Source organism: Monodon monoceros, unplaced genomic scaffold (genome assembly GCF_005190385.1).
Source record: "Monodon monoceros isolate NGI ecotype Baffin Bay Population unplaced genomic scaffold, NGI_Narwhal_1 Super_Scaffold_11, whole genome shotgun sequence".
Classification (NCBI taxonomy): Eukaryota; Metazoa; Chordata; class Mammalia; order Artiodactyla; family Monodontidae; genus Monodon; species Monodon monoceros.
The window spans coordinates 126,084,748-126,112,091 of record NW_021703767.1 but is presented as its reverse complement, the minus strand read 5'-3'; the positions used below and the strand labels follow the sequence as shown (position 1 = coordinate 126,112,091).

General features: G+C 41.2%; 1 protein-coding gene across 2 annotated transcripts in view; it reads left to right on the top strand.

Annotated features, from left to right (window-relative positions):
* The window catches only part of PCCB (propionyl-CoA carboxylase subunit beta), a 91,050-nt gene that overhangs the window by 3,150 nt on the left and 60,556 nt on the right, over positions 1 to 27,344 (top strand). Inside the window, exons 3-6 of one of the 2 annotated variants that reach the window (XM_029214471.1) lie at positions 870 to 938; positions 3,656 to 3,712; positions 5,787 to 5,900; positions 20,195 to 20,305. In XM_029214471.1, the coding sequence (XP_029070304.1) occupies positions 870 to 938; positions 3,656 to 3,712; positions 5,787 to 5,900; positions 20,195 to 20,305 (351 nt within the window). The remainder of the gene's footprint in view (positions 1 to 869; positions 939 to 3,655; positions 3,713 to 5,786; positions 5,901 to 20,194; positions 20,306 to 27,344) is intronic. The other variant, XM_029214472.1, reaches the window with a different exon arrangement.

Genomic DNA, 27,344 nt, shown 5'->3' with positions numbered 1-27,344 from the left:
TGTGGGGCCCTGGAATTGCAGAAGTGCCTCTTGAGAAGCACTGCTGGGGCCTCCAGGTTCCCCACTCACCTTTGTCTACAGATGAAGGAATGTGGGTGCACTACTCATACCTTGTGCAGGGTGACTCTGGCCCAGCTCCCAGGACTCCGGTGTGGGTTCACAGTTCTTGCTGGTATAGAATGACAAACTTAGAAGGAGAGTTGGGAATTTTTTTGGATTGTGTTCTGGTCTGCCTAGGCACCAGGAACCCCTAAAGGCTAACCAGTCACCTCTTTTGACATACTTTAAGTTTATGCCTTGGAGTTTTGGAGGTCAGAGTTACCAACACTTGTTCCTTCAGTTGGGTGTTCTCCATGGTGCACAGAGTTCTTTGGACTCTCTTTTGGTCCATTTATTTTCAAGACTATGATCAAAGATTTGTAACCTTGGCACTAAACTTGCTGGCTCCATTTGAGCCATTATGGGCCACACAGTGACTGTCAGAATTCCAAGCAAAATGATAGGTTTGCCTTTTTAAGGTTTGGGGGTGGGATGTGTGGCTCTGTAGAAGTTGCCATGTTTTGTTATATATTCTCCTTCCTCCTGTGAGGGTTCAGTAGTGGCATCCCTCGGGGGTCCCCTGATTATTCTGCTGAGGCCCACTGAGGCCAAGACTACAGCGTTCTGTTGATGAAGCAGTAGCCCAGTGCTTGCTGTTGCAGAGCTGAGGGGGGAAGCGGGGATTCCTTCATGTTCTTTATTCATATTGAATTTTAAGGAATTTGGGGGGTGGTTTTTTTAGGGGGAGTCTTTCCTTGGGGCATAACTGCGAAATTAATTAAGAGAAGTATTTGGTTTTTTTAACTTTCATTTTTCCATTTTTCTGGTAGTTTCCTGGAGACAGTGTGGTCACTGGACGGGGCCGAATCAATGGAAGATTGGTTTATGTCTTCAGTCAGGTATTTCATACTCTGATTGGCTGAGGTTTCCTTGAGGGCAGAGCCAGGAACAAAATATGTGAGAAGAAAACAGTCCTGGGGAATGAAAACTTGCCTGTAGTTGGGGCAGGTGAGGGAATTACTTTGTTTATTAGTGCATATGTCCAGAGTATTACACTATTATAATGTAATAGGGTGTTTTTAATTAGGGAGAAAGACTCCCTAGTCGGTGTGCGGGAGGATCACAGGGCAGTAGTCATCTAAGAAGTCCCAGGAACCAGGAGTTTATCCAAGTGAGTGAGAGTCCTTTTGGCAGGTTGGGTGCGTGCTGGGAGGGCAGCTGTGTCCTGGGCAGATTGTGTGGACCTGAGGGAGTGCAACGGATGCAGCTTGGGCAGAGGGGATTTGACTCTCAGAGCCACAGGCCCCTTGAGTTTTAGGCTTTCGTGAAAGAGTTCAAACAATTTTTGTTAGGCTGCATCAAGACATACAGTTTCTTCACACGGACACCATAGGAGAATGTAGTAGGCAGAATAATGGCCTGCAAATATATCCAAATCCTAATCCCTGAAACCCGTGAATATGTAATTTTACCTGACAAAGGGGAATTAAGCTTGCAGATGGAATTAATGTTACTAATCAGTTGACCTTAAAATAGAATAGCTTGGGTTATCCAGGTGGGCCCAGTGTAATCACAAGGGCCCTTAAAAGTGGGAGAGAGGCAGAAGGGGAGGTCAGAGTAATGCTGTGTGAGAAGGACTTGGTCTGCCTGTTTCTGGCTTGGAAGAGGGAGGAAGGGGGTCATGAGGTGAGGAATGTAAATAGATGGTCTCTAGAAGCTGGAAAAGATAAGACAACAGATTCTCCTCTGGAGCCTCCAGAAAGGAGCATAGCCCTGCTAACCTTGATTTTAGCTCACTGAGACCCATGTAGGACTTCTAAATTACAGAACTGTAAGATAATGAATGTGTGTTGTTTCAAGCTGCTGAATTTGTGGTAATTTGTTATAGCAGCAGTAGAAAACTAACACAAAGAACATGTTGTATCCTATTTTTTGTTTGATTTTTTTTTTCTCCACTAAGAGACAGAAATATGTATATAATTCTAAATATTTAGTTTCTTTTTACAGATCTTAAAGGTATAGAGCTTATTTAGGAACCTAGAATGTTTTCCAGGTTTGAGAGTAAAATAATTATACTTGATTATTTTAAGAGTTATTTAGACAGTACTCATTTGCTAATAGAATTACTTTTAAAATATTTTAAAACTGTGTTATAAATGTGTCTGCCAAATGCCTGACTAGAAGGAATCATCTCTCTTTTTTGTAATTTATGAGAGCTAGGCAAAGAATTGTATAGAAGGAACCATTAGTAAGATAGCTAGAACAAAGAAGGCTATTGTGCTTTCTGGGCACAATGTTCCCTTAACTATTAAGGAGATAACAAAAATTCATTGAACTGATGCTTCGGAGCACCTCTTATGCCTGTGGGTTTGGGTGGGAGTGAGGGGGAGGTGGAGATGACCGAGACAGTTCTTGCCCTGGAGAAGCTAATCATTTTGTAGGTAGAATGGGACAGAACAGGGGTGGCTACAGTTACGGATAGTCGGTGAGAGGTTCTGGGCAAGTGCCATGGGCTCAGGACAAGGGAAGGTCACATCCGGATCCAGGAAAGCTTTAGGGAAAATGGGGCATGTGAAGTAGGCCCTGAAGGATACTGAGGGGGAGGAGTGATGGGTCAGATTTTTTGTAGTGATCCCCCAAATGTTAATATCTGCAGACATTGTTTTCTGCGGGGAGCTTCTGTTTTTCCAGAGAAGCAGTCACAGTCTTTTGCGTGATAATTGGCTTTAGATGTGTTCTGGGGGAAGGGGGTGGGGGGAAGGAGGGGCCAGCAGTGGCTCATCATTCACTGTACAGATTAGGCATCTCACCTGTTTTCAGCCTTGCCTTTGCTGCCTTTTGTGGCTGGGGATTGTGACTCCAGAAGCCCTCTGGTTAAGTTTCTTGAGAGAGTAAACCTCCTTTCTCCTCTCCAGGTGAAGAAGAGGCCCTGTGGGGTCTAACTGCTCCCAACACAGACTTCCTGTCAGTCTGCTTTCCACCGCACTTTCTGTGGTTCCTGGGCTGTCCCCTCCTGTGGTTACTCCCTCGGCAGATGTAAAGGCTTCCATTTGCTCCAAGTCAGATATTCTTGTGCTTTCACTTCCCTCATTTGTTCACTCTCTCTTCTGCTGTTGTTTCCTCTTCCTTTTTTGTCCTCATGGGCTGAATGTGTTTTTAATTCCCTACTATCTTTTTGATGGGGATTTAGGAAGGAGGTCATTCCTACAAGAAGCTTTTTATATCAGAAGGTAATGAAAATCCAGAAGCAAGAAGAAGCAGTGAGGACTCATTCACTTCTTTCACCTCCTTTATCAAAACAGCAGATTGACCTCCATAGAATCTGATTTTTTTGGGTTAATTCTGCCTGGAAAGTTTTCCTTCCCTCAGAGCTACAAGTCATTTTTGTATACAAAGACTAGGTCTTTTGCTCTTCACATTACATGAACTCCTTTTAAGACATTTTATTCACTATTCATTCTATGGAATACTTTATGTCACACTTTCCCCCTAATCTTTTAAACTTCTGAAAATCCTTTAAAAACTTTTATCTCTGAATTTTCCATTTCCTCCTCCTATTGGGTCTTCATCTCTGGCTAGTCACTCCATATTATTTTTTGCTTTGTTTTCTTTTTAGGATTTTACAGTTTTTGGAGGCAGCCTGTCGGGAGCACATGCCCAAAAGATCTGCAAAGTAAGTATTTATTTTTTATAAATTTTCTTTTTCTAAAAAAAAAAAATTTTTATTTTATTTTTGACTGCGTTGGGTCTCCGTTGCTGTGTGCGGGCTTTCTCTAATTGCGGTGAGCAGGGACTACTCTTCCTTGTGGTGCGCGGGCTTCTCATTGTGGTGGCTTCTCTTGTTGCGGAGTGTGGGCTCTAGGCGCATGGGCTTCAGTAGTTGTGGCACATGGGCTCAGTAGTTGTGGCTCACGGTCTCTAGAGCACAGGTTCAGTAGCTGTGGCACACGGGCTTAGTTGCTCCGCGGCATGTGGGATCTTCCCGGACCAGGGCTCGAACCTGTGTTCCCTGCATTGGCAGGCGGATTCTTAACCACTGCACCACCAGGGAAGCCCCCAAAGTAAGTATTTAATATTGAAAACAAACTCAATACTTTCATCAGTCACATGGGGTGGGGCAGAGGTGTGCAGGATGTGGTGCTGACCTGAAGGTGCCTTCAGTAAAGGGCAGGAGGTCTTAACATTTTTTGTAGCATGGATCCCTTTGGCAGGCTGGTGAAGCCGGACCCGCATTTTTTATATATTTTTAAAATTTAAAGTCTTCATTGAATTTGTTACAATATTGCTTCTGTTTTATGTTTTGGTTTTTTGGCACGAGACATATGGGATATCAGCTCCCTGACCAGGGATTGAACCTGCACCCCTTGAATTGGAAGGTGAAGTCTTAACCACTGAACTGCTGGGGAAGTCCCTGGACCCGCATTTTTACACATGCATAAAGTAAAATGTAGGATTACAAGAGATTGAAAATTAAAAAATCACATTTGTAATATATATGCTTCCTTATTAATGAATTAAATCGAGATTTAGAAGTGGATAAACTGCTATAATTTCAAAGTTGGCATGAGTTGAAAATGATATTTCAAGATATCTGCCAGAAAGTGGGACCCACCAGAAAGTGGGACTTTCCTGGTAGTCCACAGGTTAAGACTTCACACTTCCATTGCAGGGGGCATGGGTTCGATCCCTGGTTGGGGAACTAAGATCTCACATGCTGTGCGGTATGGCCAAAAAAAAAAAAAAAAAAAAGATATTTGCAGCAACTTTAATGTGGCATAAAAAATCTGTGGCTTCTATTAATGACAAAGTCACAGGTATTTCTAATACTGCTGTGGTTAATAAAATGTAAAATTTTCCAAGTTCATGGACTCCTTGAAATCTACTCACAGGCTTCTTACGGTTCTGAGGATCCCAAGTAAAGAACCCATGGTCTAGGTGGAGAATCCAGGTACTAAAAAAGCAGTGCAAATGATGGCATTTAAAAAATGCTGCTACAGATGAGATGCTCTGGTGGTGAATAAAAGTGTAGATCATATTTGGGGAGTTTTGGAATAAAGGTAGAGTTGATCTTTAGTAGCTGGGCAGGGCTTCCCTGTGTAATGGAATACCTAGCTTCTCCGTGTGGTCCTGTCATGTGTTACTCCTGAGACCTTGGGCCAATCCCTAAACTTTTAAACCTTCCTAATTTCCTCCACAATTTATTGCCTCTGTTGTGATTACTAAATGAGATAATGGAAGTGAAAGTGCTTTGTAAATTCTCAAGGACTGTTAGAAATGTTGCTCATTAGGCTGTCAACTACTGACCCATGAGGAAAATCTGTCTTATTAGAAGTAAAAGGGCTGGGCCTGGCCTCCAGTTAATAGATGGGTCCACATTTACTTTCACAAAAATACTGCTTTGCCATTCTATCAGTTCAAAATATTATTTTGTTCAGTCCCAGGCTGAAAAAATACTACAGCCTGGGCCTGAGGCTCTAGAAGTGGTTGCCATGAACAGTCTTCGCCTCTGCAAATGGGAAGTGCTTTGGCTGTTGGCTGCTTGGGGGACTTTAATTAGCGGTTTAAATATCTGATTTTCTGTCTTCCACGAGGTACGCAATCATCATGTGGAATACAGCCAGTGTTATGGACTCCTGTTTTGCAAAGTACACTCAGAACATTTTCCAGAAAACCACCATGGTGCTTTGTAAATGCTGTTTTTCATAACAGGGTCAGTTGTCTCACAAAAGAGTTTTCTGCTATCTCAGATCATGGACCAAGCCATGACAGTGGGGGCTCCGGTGATTGGACTGAATGACTCTGGGGGAGCACGGATCCAAGAGGGAGTAGAGTCTTTGGCTGGCTACGCAGACATCTTTCTGGTGAGAAACCGTTAATAGAGAATGGAAGAGTACAGGGAGTTCTCTAAGCTGTGTCCTGGTCAGAGCTTCCCTATCTTACCTCATTGTGTCCTGTAGCTCCTTCCTGTGTCATTGGGGTGGCATGAAGGGTGGATGAAAAGCAAGAGAGATGGGGGTTCCTGGTGGCCTAGTGGTTAGGACTCTGCTGTGGCCCCAGTTCAATCCCTGGTCGGGGGAACTGATAAGGTGGGGAGGGTTATCTTTCTTTTTCTTTCATAGAGGCCACTGATACTTATAGGGGGAAACAAAATTAAAGATTATTCAGAAGGGAATGTCACTTAAATAATTTTTTTTCAAAAGCAAGGAGTAGGGAATATAAAAGATTAAAATGAACTGACTTGCTAAAAATTAGGAATTTTATTATTTTAACTTTATTTTATATCAGAGTATAGTTGAACAACGTTATGTTAGTTTCAGATGCACAGCAAAGTGATTCAGTTATACATATACATGTATCTATAGAATTAACAGTTTTTAAAAAAAGCAGTGTTTTTTTTTTTTTTTTTTTTTTTTTTGCGGTACGCGGGCCTCTCACTGTTGTGGCCTCTCCAGTTGCAGAGCACAGGCTCCGGACGCGCAGGCTCAGCGGCCATGGCTCACGGGCCCAGCCGCTCCGCGGCATGTGGGATCTTCCCGGACCGGGGCACGAACCCATGTCCCCTGCATCGGCAGGTGGACTTTCAACCACTGCACCACCAGGGAAGCCCCTGTGGTTTTTTTTTTTTGGTTAAGACATTACAAGATCATTATACAAAGTTCAAGCTGTAGTACAAAGAAGAAAGAAATCCCACCATCACCCAAGATCCCACCATTCAGAAGCATTTGGTGAACATCATTTCAGATATCTGCTTTCTTACAGACTAAAAGAGAAAGAAATGAAAAGAAACACAAAAATTAAATACATTATTTGAAGTAGGAAGTGCATTGTGAGAGTATAGTAAGGGAGGTTGGGGTGAGGGAGAGATACTGCCAGATGTAAACTTGAGAGAAGGGACAGATCAGCATTTCCAGGGAGGGGAGGAAAGAAAGGACAGAGACAGGCAGACATTGTTTCTAATCAGGCCAGCTGTTCTTGTCATCCCCTGGCCTGCAGGCTTATGAAGGTTCTTATTCCCTGCCACTGCCCTTTGTGTTCAGTCAGAAAAATGTGTGTTTACTTTGTGTACGATACCTCTGGTAGTTGTGGGAGCACTTGTGTACGTTGAGAAGCCACTTTGTAGATCTTAAACCTACTTTTTAATCTTTAAACTTGAGCTCTAGGGGTAGCACACTGGGGAGTAAAGGTACTCCTTTATGTCTTTTACCCACATTCACCAGTTGTTTACATTTTACCTGTTTGCTCTATCATTTTCTCTCCGTATGCACATATTTGCACGGTATATTTTTCTGAAACATTTGAGAGTAAATTGGAGATTGTGCCTCCTTTATCTCTTAAATCCTTCATTGTATATTTTCTAAGAACAAGGACATTTTTATATAAACAGAGTACAGTAATTGAGAAACTTAATATTGATTCATCAGTATTATTCTTATTCATGTTTCATCAAATGATCCTAATAATGGCCTTTATAGTTATCCCCCCCACCCAATCCAGGATTAAGTACTGCCTTTAGTTGTCATATAACTTTAATCTCCTTCAATCTGGAGCATTTCCTCAATTTCTCTTTCTCTTCTATGACTTTTGATATTTTTTTAAAACAGCTTTATTGAGGTATAATTTACGAAGCATAAAATCCATCCATTATAAGCATACATTTCAACGATTTTTAAGAAACTTGTGCAGCCATCACCACAGTCTACAATTTAGAATCTTTCACTCCGAAAAGATCCTTCCTGCCTGTTTTCAGTCAATTCCTACCCAGCCCTAGGTAGCCACTGATCAGCTTTCTGCCTCTACAGTTTTTTCATCTCTCTTCACTTAAAATAATGTTTTTGAGGTTCATTCATATTGTACTGTGTATCAGTGATTTGTTTTTATTGCTGAATAATATTATATAGATATACCATATTTTGTTTATCCATCCACTAGTTGATGGACATTTGGGTAGTTTTTACATTTTGAATATCATAAATAATGCTGCTATGGACATTTGTATATAGCTCATCGTGTGGACATATGTTTTCATAACCTTTGAGTAGATTCCTAAGAGTGAAATTGTTGGATCAAATTATTGAACCCAAGTTCTTGTGCCCAATGCACAGTGAAGCCAAACAAATGGAAATGTCGGAGATTGGAGCAGAGAAAAGTTTATTGTAGGGCCAAGCAAAGACCTGAACTCCTCCATGGGTTTCAGGGAAGAGTTTTTAAGGGGAAGGTGAGGGAGGGTAGTAGGAGGGTGTGTGTGTCTGATTGGTTGGTGGTGAGGTAGCAGGGTGGTGTTTCAGGAATCTCAGTCATCAGCCTTCTGGTTCCAACCAGTCTGGGGTCCACATGCTTGTGCTCAGGGGGCCTGAGTTCCTGTAGAAGAACTCAGAGATATGTATGGAATTGTTATGTACATCCTCTGAGGAGGAACCAGGCCCAGGCCCCATGCCGCACTATTATTTCTTTCTGCATTCCCTCAATCCCCTAATTAGTAACTATTTGAGTCTGCCCTTTGGAACTCAGGGAAGGTCTAGGAGGCTAAAACCTTTTTCCTACAAACAAGAAATGGGGGACACAGAAAGGCTTTTGTACTTGGGAGGGCCTCACAGGGTCCTTCTCGGCTTCATTATAAGTTTATGTATAACTTTTTAAGAAACTGCCAAATTTTTTCCCAAGGTGACTGTACCCTTTTATATTACCACAAGCAGTGTAATTGGGGGTTTCTGGTTCTCCCCATTCTTGTTGACACGTAGCATCGTCAGTCTTTTCCATTATAGTCATTTCAGTGGTAAGTAGTGGTATCTCTCCGTGGTTTTAATTTGCATTTCCCATCTCACTAATCCTGTTGAGTATCTTTTTATGTACATGGTAGTCATTTGTATATCTTCTTTGCTGAAATGTTTGTTCAGATCTTTTGCTCATTTTGTAATTGGATTTTGGGTAAGAGTTCTTTATATATTCAGGATACAAGTCCTCTATCAGATATATGATTTTCAAATTTTTTTTTACTAGTCTGTGGCTTTTCATTTCCTTTCTTTTTTTTGGTAAATTAATTAATTTATCATTTATATTTGGCTGTGTTGGGTCTTCATTGCTGCGTGTGGGCTTTCTCTAGTTTCAGGGAGCGGGGGCTACTCTTCATTGCAGTGCGCAGGCTTCTCATTGCGGTGGCTTCTCTTGTTGAGGAGCATGGGCTCTAGGCACGCGGGATTCAGTAGTTGTGGCATGTATGCTCAGTAGTTGTAGCTTGCGGGCTCTAGAGCACAGGCTTAGTAGTTGTGGCACACGGGCTTAGTTGCTCCACGGCATGTGGGATCTTCCCGGAGCAGTGCTCGAACCTGTGTCCCCTGCATTGGCAGGCGGATTCTTAACCACTGCCACCAGGGGAGTCCCTGTGGCTTTTTATTTCTTAATGGTGGCGTTTTAAGTGCAAAAGTTTTAAATCTTAAAGTCCAGTTTATCAGTTTTTTTCTTTTGTAGATCATGCTTTTATTCTCATATAAGAACTGTGCTCAATACAAAGTCATGAAGATTTTGTCTAGTGGTTTTGTTACCAACCAGGGTTCTTGGCCTCCTTAATCAATAGAAATTGGTCAGAGGCCAGACAAGAAATTCAGGCAAGGCTTTATTGGGGCCCCTGCTGCAGCAGGAGGGAGCGAGAACAAACAACAGGTTCCCTTGCTTGCTTGCTCACTGAGGAGGGTGCAGGCGAGCTTTTTCATTACATGGGGTGAGGATAGGGGTGTGTCTGGGAGTCGGGCTGGAGGGGTGGCTTAGGTGGTCTGCCCACCCCTTAGGTGGTGTGGTGTGCAGGGGGCATGTGCAGTGCCCTGCTTTAGCTCCGGGCTCTTCAAAAGTGGCAGTTGCATTTTTTGGTCTCTTTGTATCTCTTGTCCAGAATTTGCCCTGATTGCACCTGCATGCAGTTACTTTTAGTCCCATGTAGTTTTCTTGTATTTTGTTGCTCGAGGAGAGGTGTGTCCAGGTGCAAGCACTGCAGCACTGCAGCACTGCAGCAAAGGGTCCCAGCTCCCAGCCTGTCTCAGTTTTTTTTCATGAGGTTTTATAGGTTTTTGGCCTTCATATTAGGTCTGTGATCCCTTTTGAGTTAAGTTTTGAGTATGGTCTGAGGTCAGGGTCCAAATTCATCCTTGTCCCACCACCATTAATTGACATGACTGTTCTTTCCCTACTGAATGGTCCTGGCACTTTGGTGGAAAGAAAATCAATTGACCATAAATATAAGGGTTTATTTCCTGACTCAGTTCTTTTACACTGATGTATATGCTTATCCTTACATCAGAAGCACACTTTCTCTTCTGATAGTCTTATGATGTGTATGTTGGTACATTTGATTTCCCACAGGTCCCTTAGCCTCTGTTCTTTTTTCCTTTTTTTTGCTGTTCCTCAGAGTTGTGGACTTAAAAACTGTTCACAAACTAAAAGTTGTGTCAACTTAAAAATAAATGCACAATGTGAGAGTTGTGAGTTAAGTTTTACTTGGGGCAAAATGAGGACTGCAGCTCAGGAGACAGCATCCCAGATAGCTCTGAGAAACTGCTCCAAAGAGGTAGGAGGGAAGGTCTGAATATATGTGATTTTGGTGAAGGGGGAATACATGCAATCAAGCACATATTTTTTGTAGAAGTTTTCTGCTAGTCTCATGGAAGTTACTGCTAGTCACGAGGAGCAGATGTGACCATGAAGGATTTTAGTGTTTTTCTAGATATGAGGAGATACAAGAATTGGGCTCATAAAATTGGCTCCTGAAAATATCTAACTTTCTGAAGACCTGTTCTGCCAGTTTTTCCCAGAGCACAGAGTTCCTAATTTCAGCTTTCTACCCTGAACTCCTTTCGGTGGGGTGTTGAAAGTCAGCAGCTGCAAATGCACAAGACTTAATCCTTGTAGAGGTAGATGGCAAGTGCCAATTGTAGTTGACATTTAAAAAAAAATTTATTTATTTGGTTGCACCAGGTCTTAGTGGTGGCAGGCAGGCTCCTTAGTTGCGGCTCGCTGGGCTCCTTAGTCGTGGCTTGCGAACTATTAGTTGCGGCATGCATGTGGGACCTAGTTCCCTGACCAGGGATCGAACCCAGGCCCCCTGCATTGGGAACACAGAGTCTTATCCACGTGCCACCAGGGAAGTCCCTAAACTTAGACATTCTAAATGTACAGTTCAGTTGTATTGAATACGTTCATAATTTTATGCACCTATCACCATTGTCCATCTCTGTAACATTTTTTTTTTTTTTTTTTTTTGCGGTATGCGGGCCTCTCACTGTTGTGGCCTCTACCACTGAGGAGCACAGGCTCCGGACGCGCAGGCTCAGCGGCCATGGCTCACGGGCCCAGCCGCTCTGCGGCATGTGGGATCTTCCTGGACCAGGGCACTAACCTGTGTCCCCTGCATTGGCAGGCAGACTCTCAACCACTGCGCCACCAGGGAAGCCCATCTCCATAACTTGTTAAGTGTCAATTCTTTTTTTTTTTTTATGTTTTTTAACATCTTTATTGGAGTATAATTGCTTCATGATGCTGTGCTAGTTTGTGCTGCACAACAAAGTGAATTAGCCATATGCACACATACATCCCCATATCGCCTCCCTCTTGCATTCCCTCCCACCCTCCCTATCCCATCCCTCTAGGTGGTCACAAAGCACCGAGGTGATCTCCTTGTACTGTGCAGCTTCTTCCCACTAGCTAGCTATTTTACATTTGGTAGTGTATATGTCAGTGGTATTCTCTCACTTCATCCCAGCTTACCCTTCCCCCTCCCCGTGTCCTCAAGTCTGTTCTCTATGTCTGCATCTTTATTCCTGTCCTGCCCCTAGGTTCTTCAGAACCATTTTTTTTAGATTCCATATATATGTGTTAGCATATGGTATTTGTTTTTCTCTTTCTGACTTACTTCACTCTGTATGACAGACTACAGGTCCATCCACCTCACTACAAATAACACAGTTTCGTTTCTTTTTATGGCTGAGTAATATTCCATTGTATATATGTGCCACATCTTCTTTATCCATTCATCCATTGATGGACACTTAGGTCGTGTCCATGTCCTGGCTATTGTAAACAGAGCTGCAATGAACATTGTGGTACATGACTCTTTTTGAATTATGGTTTTCTCAGGGTATATGCCCAGTAGTGGGATTGCTGGGTTGTATGGTAGTTCTATTTGTAGTTTTTTAAGGAACCTCCATACTGTTCTCCATGGTGGCTGTATCAATTTACATTCCCACCAACAGTGCAGGAGGGTTCCCTTTTCTGCACACCCTCTCCAGCATTTACTGTTTCTAGATTTTTTGATGATGGCCATTCTGACTGGTATGAGGTGATACCTCATTGTAGTTTTGATTTGCATTTCTCTAATGATTAATGATGTTGAGCATCCTTTCATGTGTTTGTTGGCAATCTTCTTTGGAGAAATGACTATTTAGGTCTTCTGTGCATTTTTGGATTGGGTTTTTTGTTTTTTTTGATATTGAGCTGCATGAGCTGCTTGTATGTTTTGGAGATTAGTCCTTTGTCAGTTGCTTCATTTGCAAATATTTTCTCCCATTCTGAGGGTTGTCTTTTCATCTTGTTTATGGTTTCCTTTTCTGGGCAAAAGCTTTGAAGTTTCATTAGGTCCCATTTGTTTATTTTTGTTTTTATTTCCATTTCTCTAGGAGGTGGGTCAAAAAGGATCTTGCTGTGATTTATGTCATAGAGTGTTCTGCCTATGTTTTCCTCTAAGAGTTTTATAGTGTCTGGCCTTAAATTTAGGATTTTAATCCATTTTGAGTTTATTTTTGTGTATGGTGTTAGGAAGTGTTCTGATTTCATTCTTTTACATGTAGCTGTCCAGTTTTCCTAGCACCACTTATTGAAGCGGCTGTCTTTTCTCCATTTTATACTCTTGCCTCCTTTATCAAAGATAAGGTGACCATATGTACATGGGTTTATCTCTGGGCTTTCTATCCTGTTCCATTGATCTATATTTCTGTTTTTGTGCCAGTACCATACTGTCTTGATTACTGTAGCATTGTAGTATAGTCTGAAGTCAGGGAGCCTGATTCCTCCAGCTCCATTTTTCTTTCTCAAGATAGCTTTGGTTATTCAGGGTCTTTTGTGTTTCCATACAAATTGTGAAATTTTTTGTTCTAGTTCTGTGAAAAATGCCATTGGTAGTTTGATAGGGATTGCATTGAATCTGTAGATTGCTTTGGGTCGTATAGTCACTTTTACAATGTTGATTCTTCCAATCCAGGAACATGGTATATCTCTCCATCTGTTTGTATCATCTTGAATTTGTTTGATCAGTGTCTTATAGTTTTCTGCATACAGATTTTTTGTCCCCTTAGGTAGGTTTATTCCTGGGTATTTTATTCTTTTTGTTGCAATGGTAAATGGGATTGTTTCCTTAATTTCTCTTTCAGATATTTCATCATTAGTGTATAGCAATGCAAGAGATTTCTGTGCATTAATTTTGTATCCTGCTACTTTACCAAATTCATTGATCAGCTCTAGTAGTTTTCTGGTAGCATCTTTAGGATTCACTATGTATAGTATCATGTCATCTGCAAACAGTGACAGTTTTACTTGTTCTTTTCTGATTTGGATTACTTTTATTTCTTTGTCTTCTCTGATTGCTGTGGCTAAAACTTCTAAAACTGTTGAATAATAGTGGTGAGAGTGGGCACCCTTGTCTTGTTCCTGATCTTAGAGGAAATGGTTTCAGTTTTTCACCGTTGAGGACGATGTTGGCTGTGGGTTTGTCTTAAATGGCCATTATTATGTTGAGGTACGTTCCCTCTATGCTTACTTCTGGAGCGTTTTTATCATAAGTGCGTGTTGAATTTTGTTGAAAGCTTTTTCTGAATTTATTGAGATTGTCATATGGTTTTTATCCTTCAATTTGTTAATATGGTGTATCACGTTGATTGATTTGCATATATTGAAGAATCCTTGCATTCCTGGGATAAACCCCACTTGATCATGGTGTATGACCTTCTTAATGTGCTGTTGGATTCTGTTTGCTAGTATTTTGTTGAGTATTTTTGCATCTATGTTTATCAGTGATATTGGCTTGTAGTTTTCTTTTCTTGTGACATCTTTGTCTGGTTTTAGTATCAGGGTGATGAATGAGCAGAATGAGTTTGGGAGTGTTCCTCCCTCTGCTATATTTTGGAGGAGTTTGAGAAGTATAGGTGTTAACTCTTCTCTAAATGTTTGACACAATTCGTCTGTGAAGCATCTGGTCCTGGGCTTTTGTTTGTTGGAAGATTTTTAATCACAGTTTCAATTTCAGTGCCTGTGATTGATCTGTTTATATTTTCTGTTTCTTCCTGATTCAGTCTCAGAAGGTTGTACTTTTCTAAGAAATTGTCCATTTCTTCCAGGTTGTCCATTTCATTGGCATATAGTTGCTTGTAGTAATCTCTTATGTTCCTTTGTATTTCTGCAGTGTCATTTGTTACTTTACTTTTTTTTTTTTTTTTTTGTGGTACGCGGGCCCCTCACTGCTGTGGCCTCTCCCGTTGTGGAGCACAGGCTCCGGACGCGCAGGCTCAGCGGCCATGGCTCACGGGCCCAGCCGCTCTGCGGCATATGGGATCTTCCCGGACTGGGGCACAAACCTGTGTCCCCTGCTTCGGCAGGCGGACTTTCAACCACTGCGCCACCAGGGAAGCCCAACTTTACCTTTTTCATTTCTAATTCTGTTGATTTGAGTCTTGTCCCTTTTTTTCTTGATGACTCTGGCTAATGGTTTATCAATTTTGTTTATCTTCTCAAAGAACCAGCTTTCAGTTTTATTGATCTTTACTATTGTTTCCTTCATTTCTTTTTCATTTATTTCTGATCTGATCTTTAAGATTTCTTTCCTTCTGCTAACTTTGGGGTTTTTTTGTTGTTGTTTCTCTAATTGCTTTAGATATAAGGTTAGGTTGTTTATTTGAGATGTTTCTTGAGGTAGGATTGTATTGCTATAAACTTCCCTCTTAGAACTGCTTTTGCTGCATCCCATAGATTTTGGTCCATCGTGTTTCCACTGTCATTTGTTTCTAGGTATTTTTTGGTTGTAGGTTTTTTTCCTGTAATTGGTATCTAGTCTCATGGTGTTGTGGTTGGAAAAGATACTTGATACGATTTTGGTTTTCTTAAATTTACCAAGGCTTGATTTGTGACCCAAGATAGGTCTGTCCTGGAGAATATTCCATGAGCACTTGGGAAGAAAGTGTATTCTGTTGTTTTTGGATGGAATGTCCTATAAATATCAATTAAGTCTATCTTGTTTAATGTGTCATTTAAAGCTTGTGTTTCCTTATTTACTTTCATTTTGGATGAACTGTCCATTGGTGAAAGTGTGGTGTTAACGTCCCCTACTATGACTGTGTTACTGTCAATTTCCCCTTTTATGGCTGTTAGCATTTGCCCTATGTATTGAGGTGCTCCTATGTTGGGTACATAAATATTTACAATTGTTATATCTTCTTGTATTGATCCGTTGATCATTATGTAGTGTCCTTCTTTGTCTCTTGTAATAGTGTTTATTTTAAAGTATTTTTTCTGATATGAGAATTGCTGTTCCAGCTTTCTTTTGATTTCCATTTGCATGGGATGTGTTTTTCCATGCCCTCACTTTCAGTCTGTATGTGTCCCTAGGTCTGAAGTGGGTCTCTTGTAGGCAGCATATATATGGGTCTTGTTTTTGTATCCATTCAGCCAGTCAGTGTCTTTTGGTTGTAGCATTTAATCCATTTATATTTAAGGTAGCTATCAATATGTATGTTCCTGTTACCATTTTCTTAATTCTTTTGGGTTTGTTATTGTAGGTCTTTTCCTTCTCTTGTGTTTACTGCCTAGAGAAGATCCTTTAGCATTTGTTGTAAAGCTGGTTTGGTGGTGCTGAATTCTCTTACCTTTTGCTTGTCTGTAAAGGTTTTAACTTCTCTGTCGAATCTGAATGAGATCCTTGCTGCGTAGAGTAATCTTGCTTGTAGGTTTTTCCCTTCCATCACTTTAAATATGTCCTGCCACTCCCTTCTTTGTTGTGGAGTTTCTGCTGAAAGATCAGCTGTTAACCTTATGGGTATTCCCTTGTATGTTAGTTGTTGCTTTTCCATTGCTGCTTTTAATATTTTTTCTTTGTATTCAGTTTTTGATAGTTTCATTGATATTTGTCTCTGTGTGTTTCTCTTTGGGTTTATCCTGTATGGGACTCTGTGCTTCCTGGACTTGATTGACTGTTTCCTTTCCCATGTTAGGGACGTTTTTGACTATAATCTCTTCAAATATTTTCTCAGACCCTTTCTTTTTCTATTCTTTTTCCGGGACCGTTATAATTCTAATGTTGGTGTGTTTAATGTTGTCCCAGAGGTCTCTGAGACTGTCCTCAATTCTTTTAATTATTTTTTTTTATTCTGCTCCTTGGCAGTTCTTTCCACTATTGTATCTTTCAGGTCACTTATCCATTCTTCTGCCTCCGTTATTTTGCTATTGATTCCTTCTAGAGTATTATTAATTTCAGTTATTGTTTTCATCACTGTTTGTTTGCTCTTTAGTTCTTCTAGATTCTTGTTAAATGTCTCTTGTATTTTCTTCATTCTGTTCCCGAGATTTTTGAACATCTTTACTGTCATTTTATTTTATTTTATTTAAAAAAATTTTTTGCGGTACGCGGGCCTCTCACTGTTGTGGCCTCTCCCGTTGCGGAGCACAGGCTCTGGACGCACAGGCTCAGCGGCCATGGCTCACGGGCCTAGCCGCTTCACGGCATGTGGGATCCTCCCGGACTGGGGCATGAACCTGTGTCCCCTGCATCGGCAGGCAGACTCTCAACCTCTGCACCACCAGCAAGCCCTACTGTCATTATTTTCAATTCTTTTTCAGGTAGGTTGCCTATTTCGTCTTCATTTATCTGTTTTTTTAGGTTTTTACCTTGCTCCTTCATCTGTAACATATTTTTTTGTTGTTTCTTTTTTGTTTTTTTGTTTTTGGATAGGTGGGGCGGTATTCCTGTCTTACTGGTTGTTTGGCTTGAGGCATCCAGCATTGGAGTTTGCAGGCAGTTGGATAGATCTGGGTCTTAGTGCTGAGATTAATACCTCCAGGAGACCTCACTCTGATTAATATTTGCTGGGGTCTGAGGTTCTCTGTTAGTCCAGCAGTTTGGACTCAGAGCTCCCACCACAGGAGCTCGGGCCCAGCCTCTGGCCGGGGAACCAAGATCCCGCAAGCTATGTGGTGTGGCAAAAAAAAAAGAAAAAAAAAAGAAAAGGAGCAAAGAATATCAAAGAATAAAAAACAAAATAAGGGCTTCCCTGGTGGCGCAGTGGTTGAGAGTCCGCCTGCTGATGCAGGGGACATGGGTTCGTGCCACAGTCTGGGAAGATCCCACATGCTGTGGAGCGGCTGGGCCCGTGAGCCATGGCTGCTGAGCCTGTGCGTCTGGAGCCTGTGCTCCACAATGGGAGAGGCCACAACAGTGAGAGACCTGCGTAACGCAAAAAAAAATAAAAAAAATTAAAAAAATAAAATAAAATTAGAAACGTAAAAAATATATTAGGAAACATAAAAATATAATTGAAACAACTACAACAAGGTAAAATAAAACCACAACAGAAAAAATAGAAAAAAAGTGGGGGCATGGGGGGAACAAGCCAAAAGGAGAGAATAGTAACAAAGTATGAAGAATAAAATAAAATTGGAAAATAAAAAATTTATTAGGAAATATAAAAATATAAATGAATCAACAATAGTGAATCAACAAGGTAAAACAGTACCCCAATCTAAAAGAGGAAAAAAGAAAAAGAAAATACAAGACTTGGCTCTTGGGGTGGAGTTTACGAGGGGTGGAACTTAGGCAGGGGCAGGGTTTAGGAGGGGTGGAACTTAGGCAGGGGCAGGGTTTAGGGTGGGGTGGAACCTAGGCCGGTGGGGGGGTGAGGTCTGAGCATGAGGTGGGGCCTTTGCTTAGGACCATGTCACTGGGGGTTCCTCCCATCCCCTTAGGTGTCTGTGGTCCCCCACCGGTGCCTAGTAGGTGCCCTAGTTGTGCAGAGACATGAATTCTGCATCCTCCTAGTCTGCCATCTTGACTCCCCCCTCTGCCGAGTACTTTCTTGCTTCAGTTTCTGACATATCCGTTGCCCCTGGGCCATCGGGTGGGCTGGTTCCTGACTGGCGTGCACACTCTGTGCTGGTGGTAGCCTGGAATTCCGCACCTGGAGAAACTTTTCAGCTAGCGGGGCAGCCGTAGGGAGGTGGACAGGGGCCATCTCCATAACTTTTTGTCTTGCAAAACTGAAACTCTATACCCATTAAACAGTCACCCCCCATTATCCCCTCTGCCAGCCCCTGGTAACCACCCTTCTACTTTGTCTCTATTATTTTGACTAAATAACTTAAGTAAAATTGTACAGTGTTAGTCTTTTTGTGACTGGCTTATTATTTCACTTAGCACAATGTCCTCAAGTTTCATCTATGTTGTAACATGTGACAGGATTTCCTTCCTTTTCAAGGATGAATAATATTCCATTGTATAGATATACCACATTTTGTTTATCCATTTATCTGTTGATGGGCATTTGGGTTGATTCCATGTTTCACCTATTGTGAGTAATGCTGCTATGAATGTGGGTGTACAAGTTATCTCCTTGAGACCCTGTTTTCCATTCTTTTTGGTATATCCCCAGAAGTAGAATTTCTGGATCATTTGGTAATTCTATTTAAAATTTTTTGAGGAACCACCATGCTGTTTTGCACAACAGCTGTACCATTTTACATTCTTACCAATAGTGCACAAGGGTTCCACTTTCTCCACATCCTCACCAACACCACTTGTTTTCTGTTTTTTTGATAGTAGTCACCTTAATGTGTGTGATGTGGTATCTCATTCTAGTTTTGATTTGCATTTCCGTAATGCAAGTGATTTTGAGCTGGAGGGGGAGGAGCTTGCAACAATGGGGTGAGGTGTAACGACAATGGCCGCCTAACTTCCTAACTTCACCTCTGATCAGAATCAACAACCAGCTGTCGGAGCATAGATTTGCGAAATTTGGAGGGCAGGGTCCTTTTTGTCTGCCTCTGTGTAAGCCACTGCAGGAACACATGCACAGCTGCATGCCTCATGGCTGGGGGTAGGGGGTGGGTAGGGGTAGCTGCTACAGTGCTACTAGTTGAAATTGACTGAAATTAACCGCTATTTGCCCTCTAAATCTTCCTATGGATGTTAAGCCTTCAGTAGGCTTAACAGAGCTCCAGAAAGTTACATCAGACAGATTCTGCCAGTGTAATTTTTGTCCAGGTGGGGAGACAGATTCCTGATGCTTCCCATTCTACCATCTTCTCGGAATCCTCTCTGTGGATGCCTTTTTGTGCTGTCCTGAGCTATGTCCTGTGAATTATAGAAATTGGTCTCAGACCCAGGTCAAGGCTAAAAGTGGACATACTTCTCTTAAGCTGATGGGGCTTAGGGAAGGATAGAAGCTGGGGGATGGGCAAGGAGTCATTGGGCTCTTATCTTTCCTGGGTCTTCAAGCCCCCTGGGAAATCTTGTTTTTCCTAGAAGGTGGCCTGAGGCTTGGCTCTTCACCTTTGTCCCTATGGAACCTTTTTGCCTTCTGCCACCTCCCTATTGCCCATCTGCCCTGTGTAGGGGTGGGCAGACATTGAAGACTGAGTAAAGTAGCACCTGCCTCTTAGCCTTGCCTTGTAACTGTTGGGCATCCTCTGTGGAGGGTGTGAAGGGGCTCCAAGTAGAGGTCATGGATCCAGGGTAAGTGTTGGCCCTGTATATTCCACCTAAGGTTTTCATTCATTATTCCAGCCAGTTTTGTACAGACAGGGGTCCTTGCCTGAGGTGTGTTTAGAGCTGGGGTGAGAGTGGTAGGATTCTCTCTGAGCTCATGTCCTGGTGGAGCTTTCGGGGAACTACCACCCTGCCAAGGAGAGAAGAGGTTTTACTTGCCCCAGAAAGTAATATGCCAACCATCCCACCAGCTATGGGAAAAGTTGCATATACAATATTCTGGAAGAAACTGTACAGATTAGGCCTCTTGTCTCTAGGATAGAATTTCTGTGAATAAAAGCCAAATGTACTTTTATTGTTGCCTCTGTCTTTCTGCAGGTAATGCCTTGAACACCTCTGTAACCAGATGCCTTTGCCTTTCTCTTTTGGCAGAGGAATGTCACGGCATCCGGAGTCATCCCTCAGATTTCTCTGATCATGGGCCCATGTGCCGGTGGGGCTGTCTACTCCCCGGCCCTAACAGACTTCACGTTCATGGTAAAGGTAAGAAAAGGACCTGGTTCTCCTGCCCTTTGAGAGTTGTGCAGTACCTCACCTGCAATAACAATAATTCCTGACCCAGATCTGGGTTGTTATCTGCATGCTTATTGGATTTCAGTGCAGTGCTGATAAGGTCTTGGTGGAGAGAAGGTTTTGGCATGAAGACTGTAGCTTGTGTGGGTTCAGTGGCAGAATATGCTTGTCTACTTCATTGGTGGGTGATTTTACTTGTTGATCTGAATTGCAAATGATTTTCAGGTAATCAAAGGTCCTGTCCTCTGCCCAGACAGATGATCGTTTACTGAATCCTATTCAGAAAGTTTCTCATGGAAAGCTTTTCTGTAAACTGCTTCACTAGGAGGTTGTTTCTTATGTCCCACCTTTATTTCTTCAGCTGTTTGCCATTTTATTACATTTTGTCTATGATGGTAATGGTAAATCTGACCTCCAACTTCATTGTAAAGAGGTCCATATCTTTATTACATGATTTATATGAAATGATATTTTAAAATGATTTTTAAAAGAAGCCTATTTGAAATCATACATGGGTAATTACCTTTAACCTGATACTTAAAAAAGAAATCAGTCTTTTCCTCTTAAATATTTTTAACCATAATGAGCAATAAATGTCAAGACAGGGCTTTCCTGGTGGCGCAGTGGTTGAGAGTCCGCCTGCCGATGCAGGGGACATGGGTTCGTGCCCTGGTCTGGGAAGATCCCACATGCTGCGGAGTGGCTAGGCCCGTGAGCCGTGGCCGCTGAGCCTGTGCGTCTGGAGCCTGTGCTCCGAAACGGAAGAGGCCACAACAGTGAGAGGCCCGCGTACCGCAAACAAAGAAACAAAAAATGTCAAGACAAATTATGGGGCAAAAAGGAAAGAGATTCATCCAGTATGAAAACAGTGTAAATAGAGGAGCGTAAATAGAATAGGAAATACTTTTCTCTTTGGCAGTAGGAATTAAAGTTTAACAAAGTGCTTACCCCTTGACTCAACTATTCTTTCTTGGTGACAGATTAAAAGCAACTTAAATGTTCAATGTTCAGTTTAGGGTGGACTTTAAAAATTAAGATGAACACATCTCTTATTTCCTGAGCAAAGCAGGATTCCTTGAACTTTGCCCACCAAATCTATATATGCCATACCTATGTGGTGCTACCCCAGTTGTCTTCCTACCTGGCAGGAATGGAGGTGTGGGATCAATTCTTCTGGCCATTCTTTCCTCCTCTCCCTACATACATGCTGGAAAATTCTAAACTGCTTTCTCTTATTTTTTTAAAATTAATTTATTCTTTTTTTTTGGCTGTGTTGGGTCTTCATTGCTGCACATGGGCTTTCTCTAGTTGAGGCGAGTGGGGGCTACTCTTCATTGCAGTGCGCTGGCTTCTCACTGTGGTGGCTTCTCGTTGCAGAGCACGGGCTCTAGGCGCGTGGGCTTCAGTAGTTGTGGCATGTGGGCTCAGTAGTTGTGGCTTGCAGACTCTAGAGCACAGTCTCAGTAGTTGTGGTGCACGGGCTTAGTTGCTCCGCGGCATGTGGGATCTGCCCGGACCAGGGCTCGAACCCGTGTTCCCTGCATTGGCCAGGCGGATTCTTAACCACTGCACCACCAGGGAAGCCCTGCTTTGTCTTATTTTTAAAACATTTTTTCCCAGTTTTATTGAGATATAATCGACATATAACATTGTTTAAGTTTAAGGTGTACATTTTAAAAAAAATATTTATTTTTGGCTGTGTTGGGTCTTCATTGCTGTGCGCAGGCTTTCTCTAGTTGCAGTGAGTGGGGGCTACTCTTTGTTGCGGTGCACGGGCTTCTCATTGTGGTGGCTTCTCTTGTTGCGGAGCACAGGCTCTAGGCGCGCAGGCTTCAGTAGCTGTGGCTCGAAGGCTCTAGAGCGCAGGCTCAGTAGTTGTGGCACACAGTATTAGTTGCTCTGCTGCATGTGGGATCTTCCCGGACCAGGGCTCGAACCCGTGCCTCCTTCATTGGCAGGCGGATTCTTAACCACTGTGCCACCAGGGAAGCCCCCTTAAGGTGTACCTGTTGATTTGATACTTACATATTGTAAAATGATTACCCCCATAGTGCTCTCATAATTACCATTTCTTGTGGTGATTAACGTTTAAGATCTACTCTCTTAGCAGTTTTCAAGTATGTGATACAGTACTGTTAACTATAATCTCCATGTTATACATTAGATCCCCAGAACTTATTCATCTTATAACTGGAAGTTTGTATCTTTTGACCAACATCTCCCCTCACTCCAACACCACCCCCGCTCTTAGTAACCACTATTCTTTTTCTGTGAGTTCAGCTGTTTTAGGTTCCACGAATAAGTGAGATCATACAGTATTTCTCTTCCTCTGTCTGACTTATTTTACTTAGCATACGCTAAGTGAAATGCCCTAAAGATCCATTCACGTCACGAATGGCAGGATTTCCTTCTTTCTCATGGCTGAATAATATTTCTCTGTGTTTGTCTGTGTGTATGTATGTGTCATGTTTTTTTTATTGATATGGATATCCAGTGGATAATTCTGTGTGTATATGTGTATTTGTATGTATGTCACATTTTTTTTTAATCCATTCATCCATTGATGGACACTTAGGTTGTTTCCATATCTTGGCCACTGTGAATAATGCCGCAGTGAAATGGGAATGCTGTCATCTGTTTGAGGTCCTGATTTTATTTCCTTTGGATATATACCCAGAAGTGGGATTGCTGGATCATTTGGTAGTTCTATTTTTAGTTTTTTGAGGAACCTCCATACTGTTTTCTATAGTGGCTGTATCAATTTATATTCCTACCAAGAGTGCACAGTGTTCCCTTTTCTCCAGAACTTTACTAGCACTTGTTATTTCTTGTCTTTTTGATAATAGCCATTCTAAGAGGTGTGAGGCTAAAACCTCATTGTGGTTTTGATTTGCATTTCACTGATGATGAGTGATGTTGAGCATCTTTTCATTAGCCATTTGTATGTTTTCTTTGGAAAAATGTCTATTCAGATCCTCTACCCATTTTTTAATCAAAAATTTTTTTTGCTGTTAAGTTTTACGAGTTCTCTATATATTTTGGATATTAATCCCTTATCAGATATATGATTTGCAAATATTTTCTCCTATTCGGTAGGTTGCCTTTTCATTTTGTTGATTGTTGCTTTTGCTGTGTAGAGACTTTTTAGTTTGCAGTAGTCCCACTTATCAATTTTTGTTTCTATTGCGTTTGCTTTTGGTATCATCCATAAAATTATTGCCAGGAGCAGTGTCAGGGAGTGTTTCTCCTATGTTTTTTTCTAGGAGTTTTACAGAGTCGGGTCTTTAACCTATTTTGAGTTAATTTTTGTGAGTGGTGTAGGATATGTGTCCAGTTTCATCTTCTGCATGTGGTTATCCAGTTTTCCCACCATCATTTATTGAAGAGACTACCTTTTCCCCATTTAGTGTTCTTGGCTCCCTGGTCAAGTATTTGTTGATTGTATACGTGAGAGTTTGTTTCTGGGCTCTTGATTCTGTTCCATTGGTCTGTGTTTCTTTTTATGTGACGCCATACTTCTGTAGAAAAATGACATTGGAACTTTGATAGGAGTTGCATTGAATCTATAGATGGCTTTGGGTGGTACAGACATTTTAACAATATTTTTATAAACATGGGATTTTTTTCCCACTTGTGTCATCTTTGGTGTTTTTCATCAAAGTTCTATAATTTTCAGTGTTTAGATCTTTCACCTCCTTGGTTAAATTTATACATAGGTATTTTGTAATGTTTGATGCTATTGTGAATGGGCAGGTTTTATTTCTTTTTCAGATATTTTCTATATAGTGTATATTTTGCACATAGTGTATAGAAATACAACTGATTTCTGTATGTTGACTTTTTGTACGCCGTATCTTTTAATCCTGTGTTTTCATCCTAAGCAATCCCATCCTCCACTTGCAGAACTTTAATTAATACCTGCATATTGGCACCACCTCCTCTTTCTTGTCCTCCGCAACTAATCATTAAGCCTTAACCATTCTACATCTTAACTATTCCGTGTGTTTAATGAGAGTACAATAAAAATGCTAACAGATTCTTTCTTAAAGATCTAGACAAGTTCATATTAACAAGAAAACTACAATGTAAGAGTAGACATTCCATGAAGGAAGTGCAATGAAAGGCTAGTCCTGCCAGGTGAGAAAATATGTTTTAAAGCTAAAATAACTAAAACTATTTGTTCAGTTTGTAAATAAATAGACCAGGGAACAGAACAGAATTGAGTAACAGGACAGAACTGAAAGATAGATCTAAATATATTTAGACATTTAATTTATGATGGAAAGGATATTATTCTATTCAGAGTCACTGATAATGGCAATTTCTTGTATCAAAGACACCAACGATTTCTATATCATTAAATCCAGTTGACATTTCTCAGTCCTATCTTACTTGACCTTCCAGCAGCATTTGACCTATGTCATCACTTCTTCCTCTTTGAAACATCAGGGCACTATACTCTCTTGGTTTTCTTCTAGCAATTCTCTCATTCCCTTGGTGATCTTATCCTACCTCAAGACTTTAAATATCCATCTGTGTATGTGCTGACAACTCTCAAACCTATTTCTTCAGGATGGAACGGTCTCCTGAACTCCAGGATTAAACCTTCAGTTGCCTATCAACATTTCCATTTGGGCTTTAATGGGTTTCTCATCTCTAATGAGGCCCTCCCAAAGTGCTCTCTTATAGCCTTCCCCATCTCAATAAATGGCAAGACCAGCCTTCCAGTGGCTGAGGTCGAAAACACTGACTCATTTTTCTGTTACATTCTGAGTTCAATCAGTCTAAAATCATATTTGCTCTATTTTAGGATATAATCTAAAATATAATAAAATTCCTATGTACTTCTTATTACTTATACTGCTATTACTTTGATTCAAGCACCTCACCTGGATTATTGCATAATCCTTCTAACTGGTCTTCCTGCTTCTGTCTCTGCCTCCTCTCCCAGTTAATTAAAAAATTTTAAACAATTTAAAATTTCTAATGTAATACATACTCAGGGAAGTACATAAAATACGTAAAGTTTAGCAATTATTATAAAGTACAGATCCATGTAAATGACACCCAGATCAAGAAATGGCCCTCCAGGAGCCTGCCCCCATTACCCTCATAATGAGTATTGTCTCCATCCATCCTGCCTAGAAGTATTTGTCTCAACTTTTATGGTAATTTTAAAATTTGCTTTGCTCTACAGTTTAAATTTTTAATTATGCCTCACTAAACAGTGGGGTTAATGCTGCCTATTTTACCTTTAATGTAAAGTGAAACATAATATGCATTCTTTTGTGCGTGACTGTGACGCATGTTTATAAGATTTATCCATGTTCTTTGTAAATGTAGTTCATTTTAGTAGCTGTGTAGTATATTATCTTAAGATCCTCATCCTTTCTACTGTTGATGGATATTTGTGTTTCAAGATTTTTGTCATTGCAAATGATTCTGATATAAGCATTCTTATACATGTATGTTGATGCATACATATTTCAGTTTCTCAAGGTGGGGCAATGTTAGGTCATAGGATATACATGTCTTCAGCTTTTCTATGTAATGCCTGTTTGTTGAAGAAGTTGCAGCAATTTACACTTCTACTAGCAGTGTGTGAGAATTTCACTTGTTCTACATCCGTGCCAGCACTTTTATTGACATAATTTAATTATGCCAGTTTGCATGTGGTGTGATCTCTTTTTTTCTGTTCTGTTTTTAATTTTAATTTTATTTATTTTTGGCTGCATTGGGTCTTTGTTGCTGCACGCGGGCTTTCTCTGGTTGCAGTGAGCGGGGGCTACTCTTCGTTGCAGTGCGCGGGCTTCTCACTTCGGTAGCTTCTCTTGTGGAGCGTGGGCTCTAAGCACGCAGGCTTCAGTAGTTGTAGCTTGTGGGCTCAGTAGTTGTTGTGTGCAGGCTCAGTCATTGTGACACACTGGCTTAGTTGCTCCGTGGCATGTGGGATCTTCCAGGACCAGGGCTCGAACCCGTGTCTCCTGCATTGGCAGGCGGATTCTTAACCACTGCACCACCAGGGAAGCCCTCTCATTGTTTTAATGTGCATTTCCATGACTAATGAGGTTAAACACCTTTTCATATGTTTCTTTTTTCTTTTTTTTTTTTTTGGTTGTGCTGCGCAGCTTGTGGGATCTTAGTTCCCTGACCAGGGATTGAACCTGGGCCTCAGCAGTGAAAGCGCTGAGTCCTAACCATTGGATCACCAGGGAATTCCCTCATGTTTCTTTCATGGCATGGCTGTTCATCTATTTTACCCATTTTTAAAAATTGAGGTTTTTGTTTTCTTCTTACTGATTTTTAGCAGTTCTTTGTATATTCTGGATGTAAGTTCTTTATCAGTTATATATATTGCACCTGTCTTCTCCCACTCTGTGACTTCAGTTTTTTCTTCTCAATGCTATCCTTTGAGCAGAATTTTTAGAAAATCTTTTTATCTTGAAATTTCAAATTTACAGAATTCTTAACTGTTTGAGAGTGGGTTATATATATCATGTCCCTTTACCTTTTTAATGCTTCAGTATATAATTCTTTTTTAAAAATTAATTAAATAATTAATTAGACTGTGCTGGGTCTTAGTTGTGGCATGCAGGATCTTCATTGCCGCTTGTGGGATCTTTGCTGTGGCATGCTGGATCTTTAGTTGTGGCATGCAAACTCTTAGTTGTGGCATGCGGACTCTTAGTTGCAGCATGTGGAATCTAGTTCCCTGACCAGGGATCGAACCTGGGCCCCCTGCATTGTGAGTGTGGAGTTTTAGCCACTGGGCCGCTAGGGAAGTCCCCAGTATATAAGGATGTTTTCTTACATAACCAGTTGTTAAACTCCAGAAGTTTAATACTGATACAGTACGTTTTAAAAAAAATTGTAGAATATACATAAGAAATGGTTAAGTGGTAAGATTTAAGTTACAGTTCTGTGGCCTTAGGTACCTTTACATTTTTTGTGCAACCATCATCACCAGTCATCTCCAGAACTTTTTCATCTACCCCAGTTGAAGCTCTAT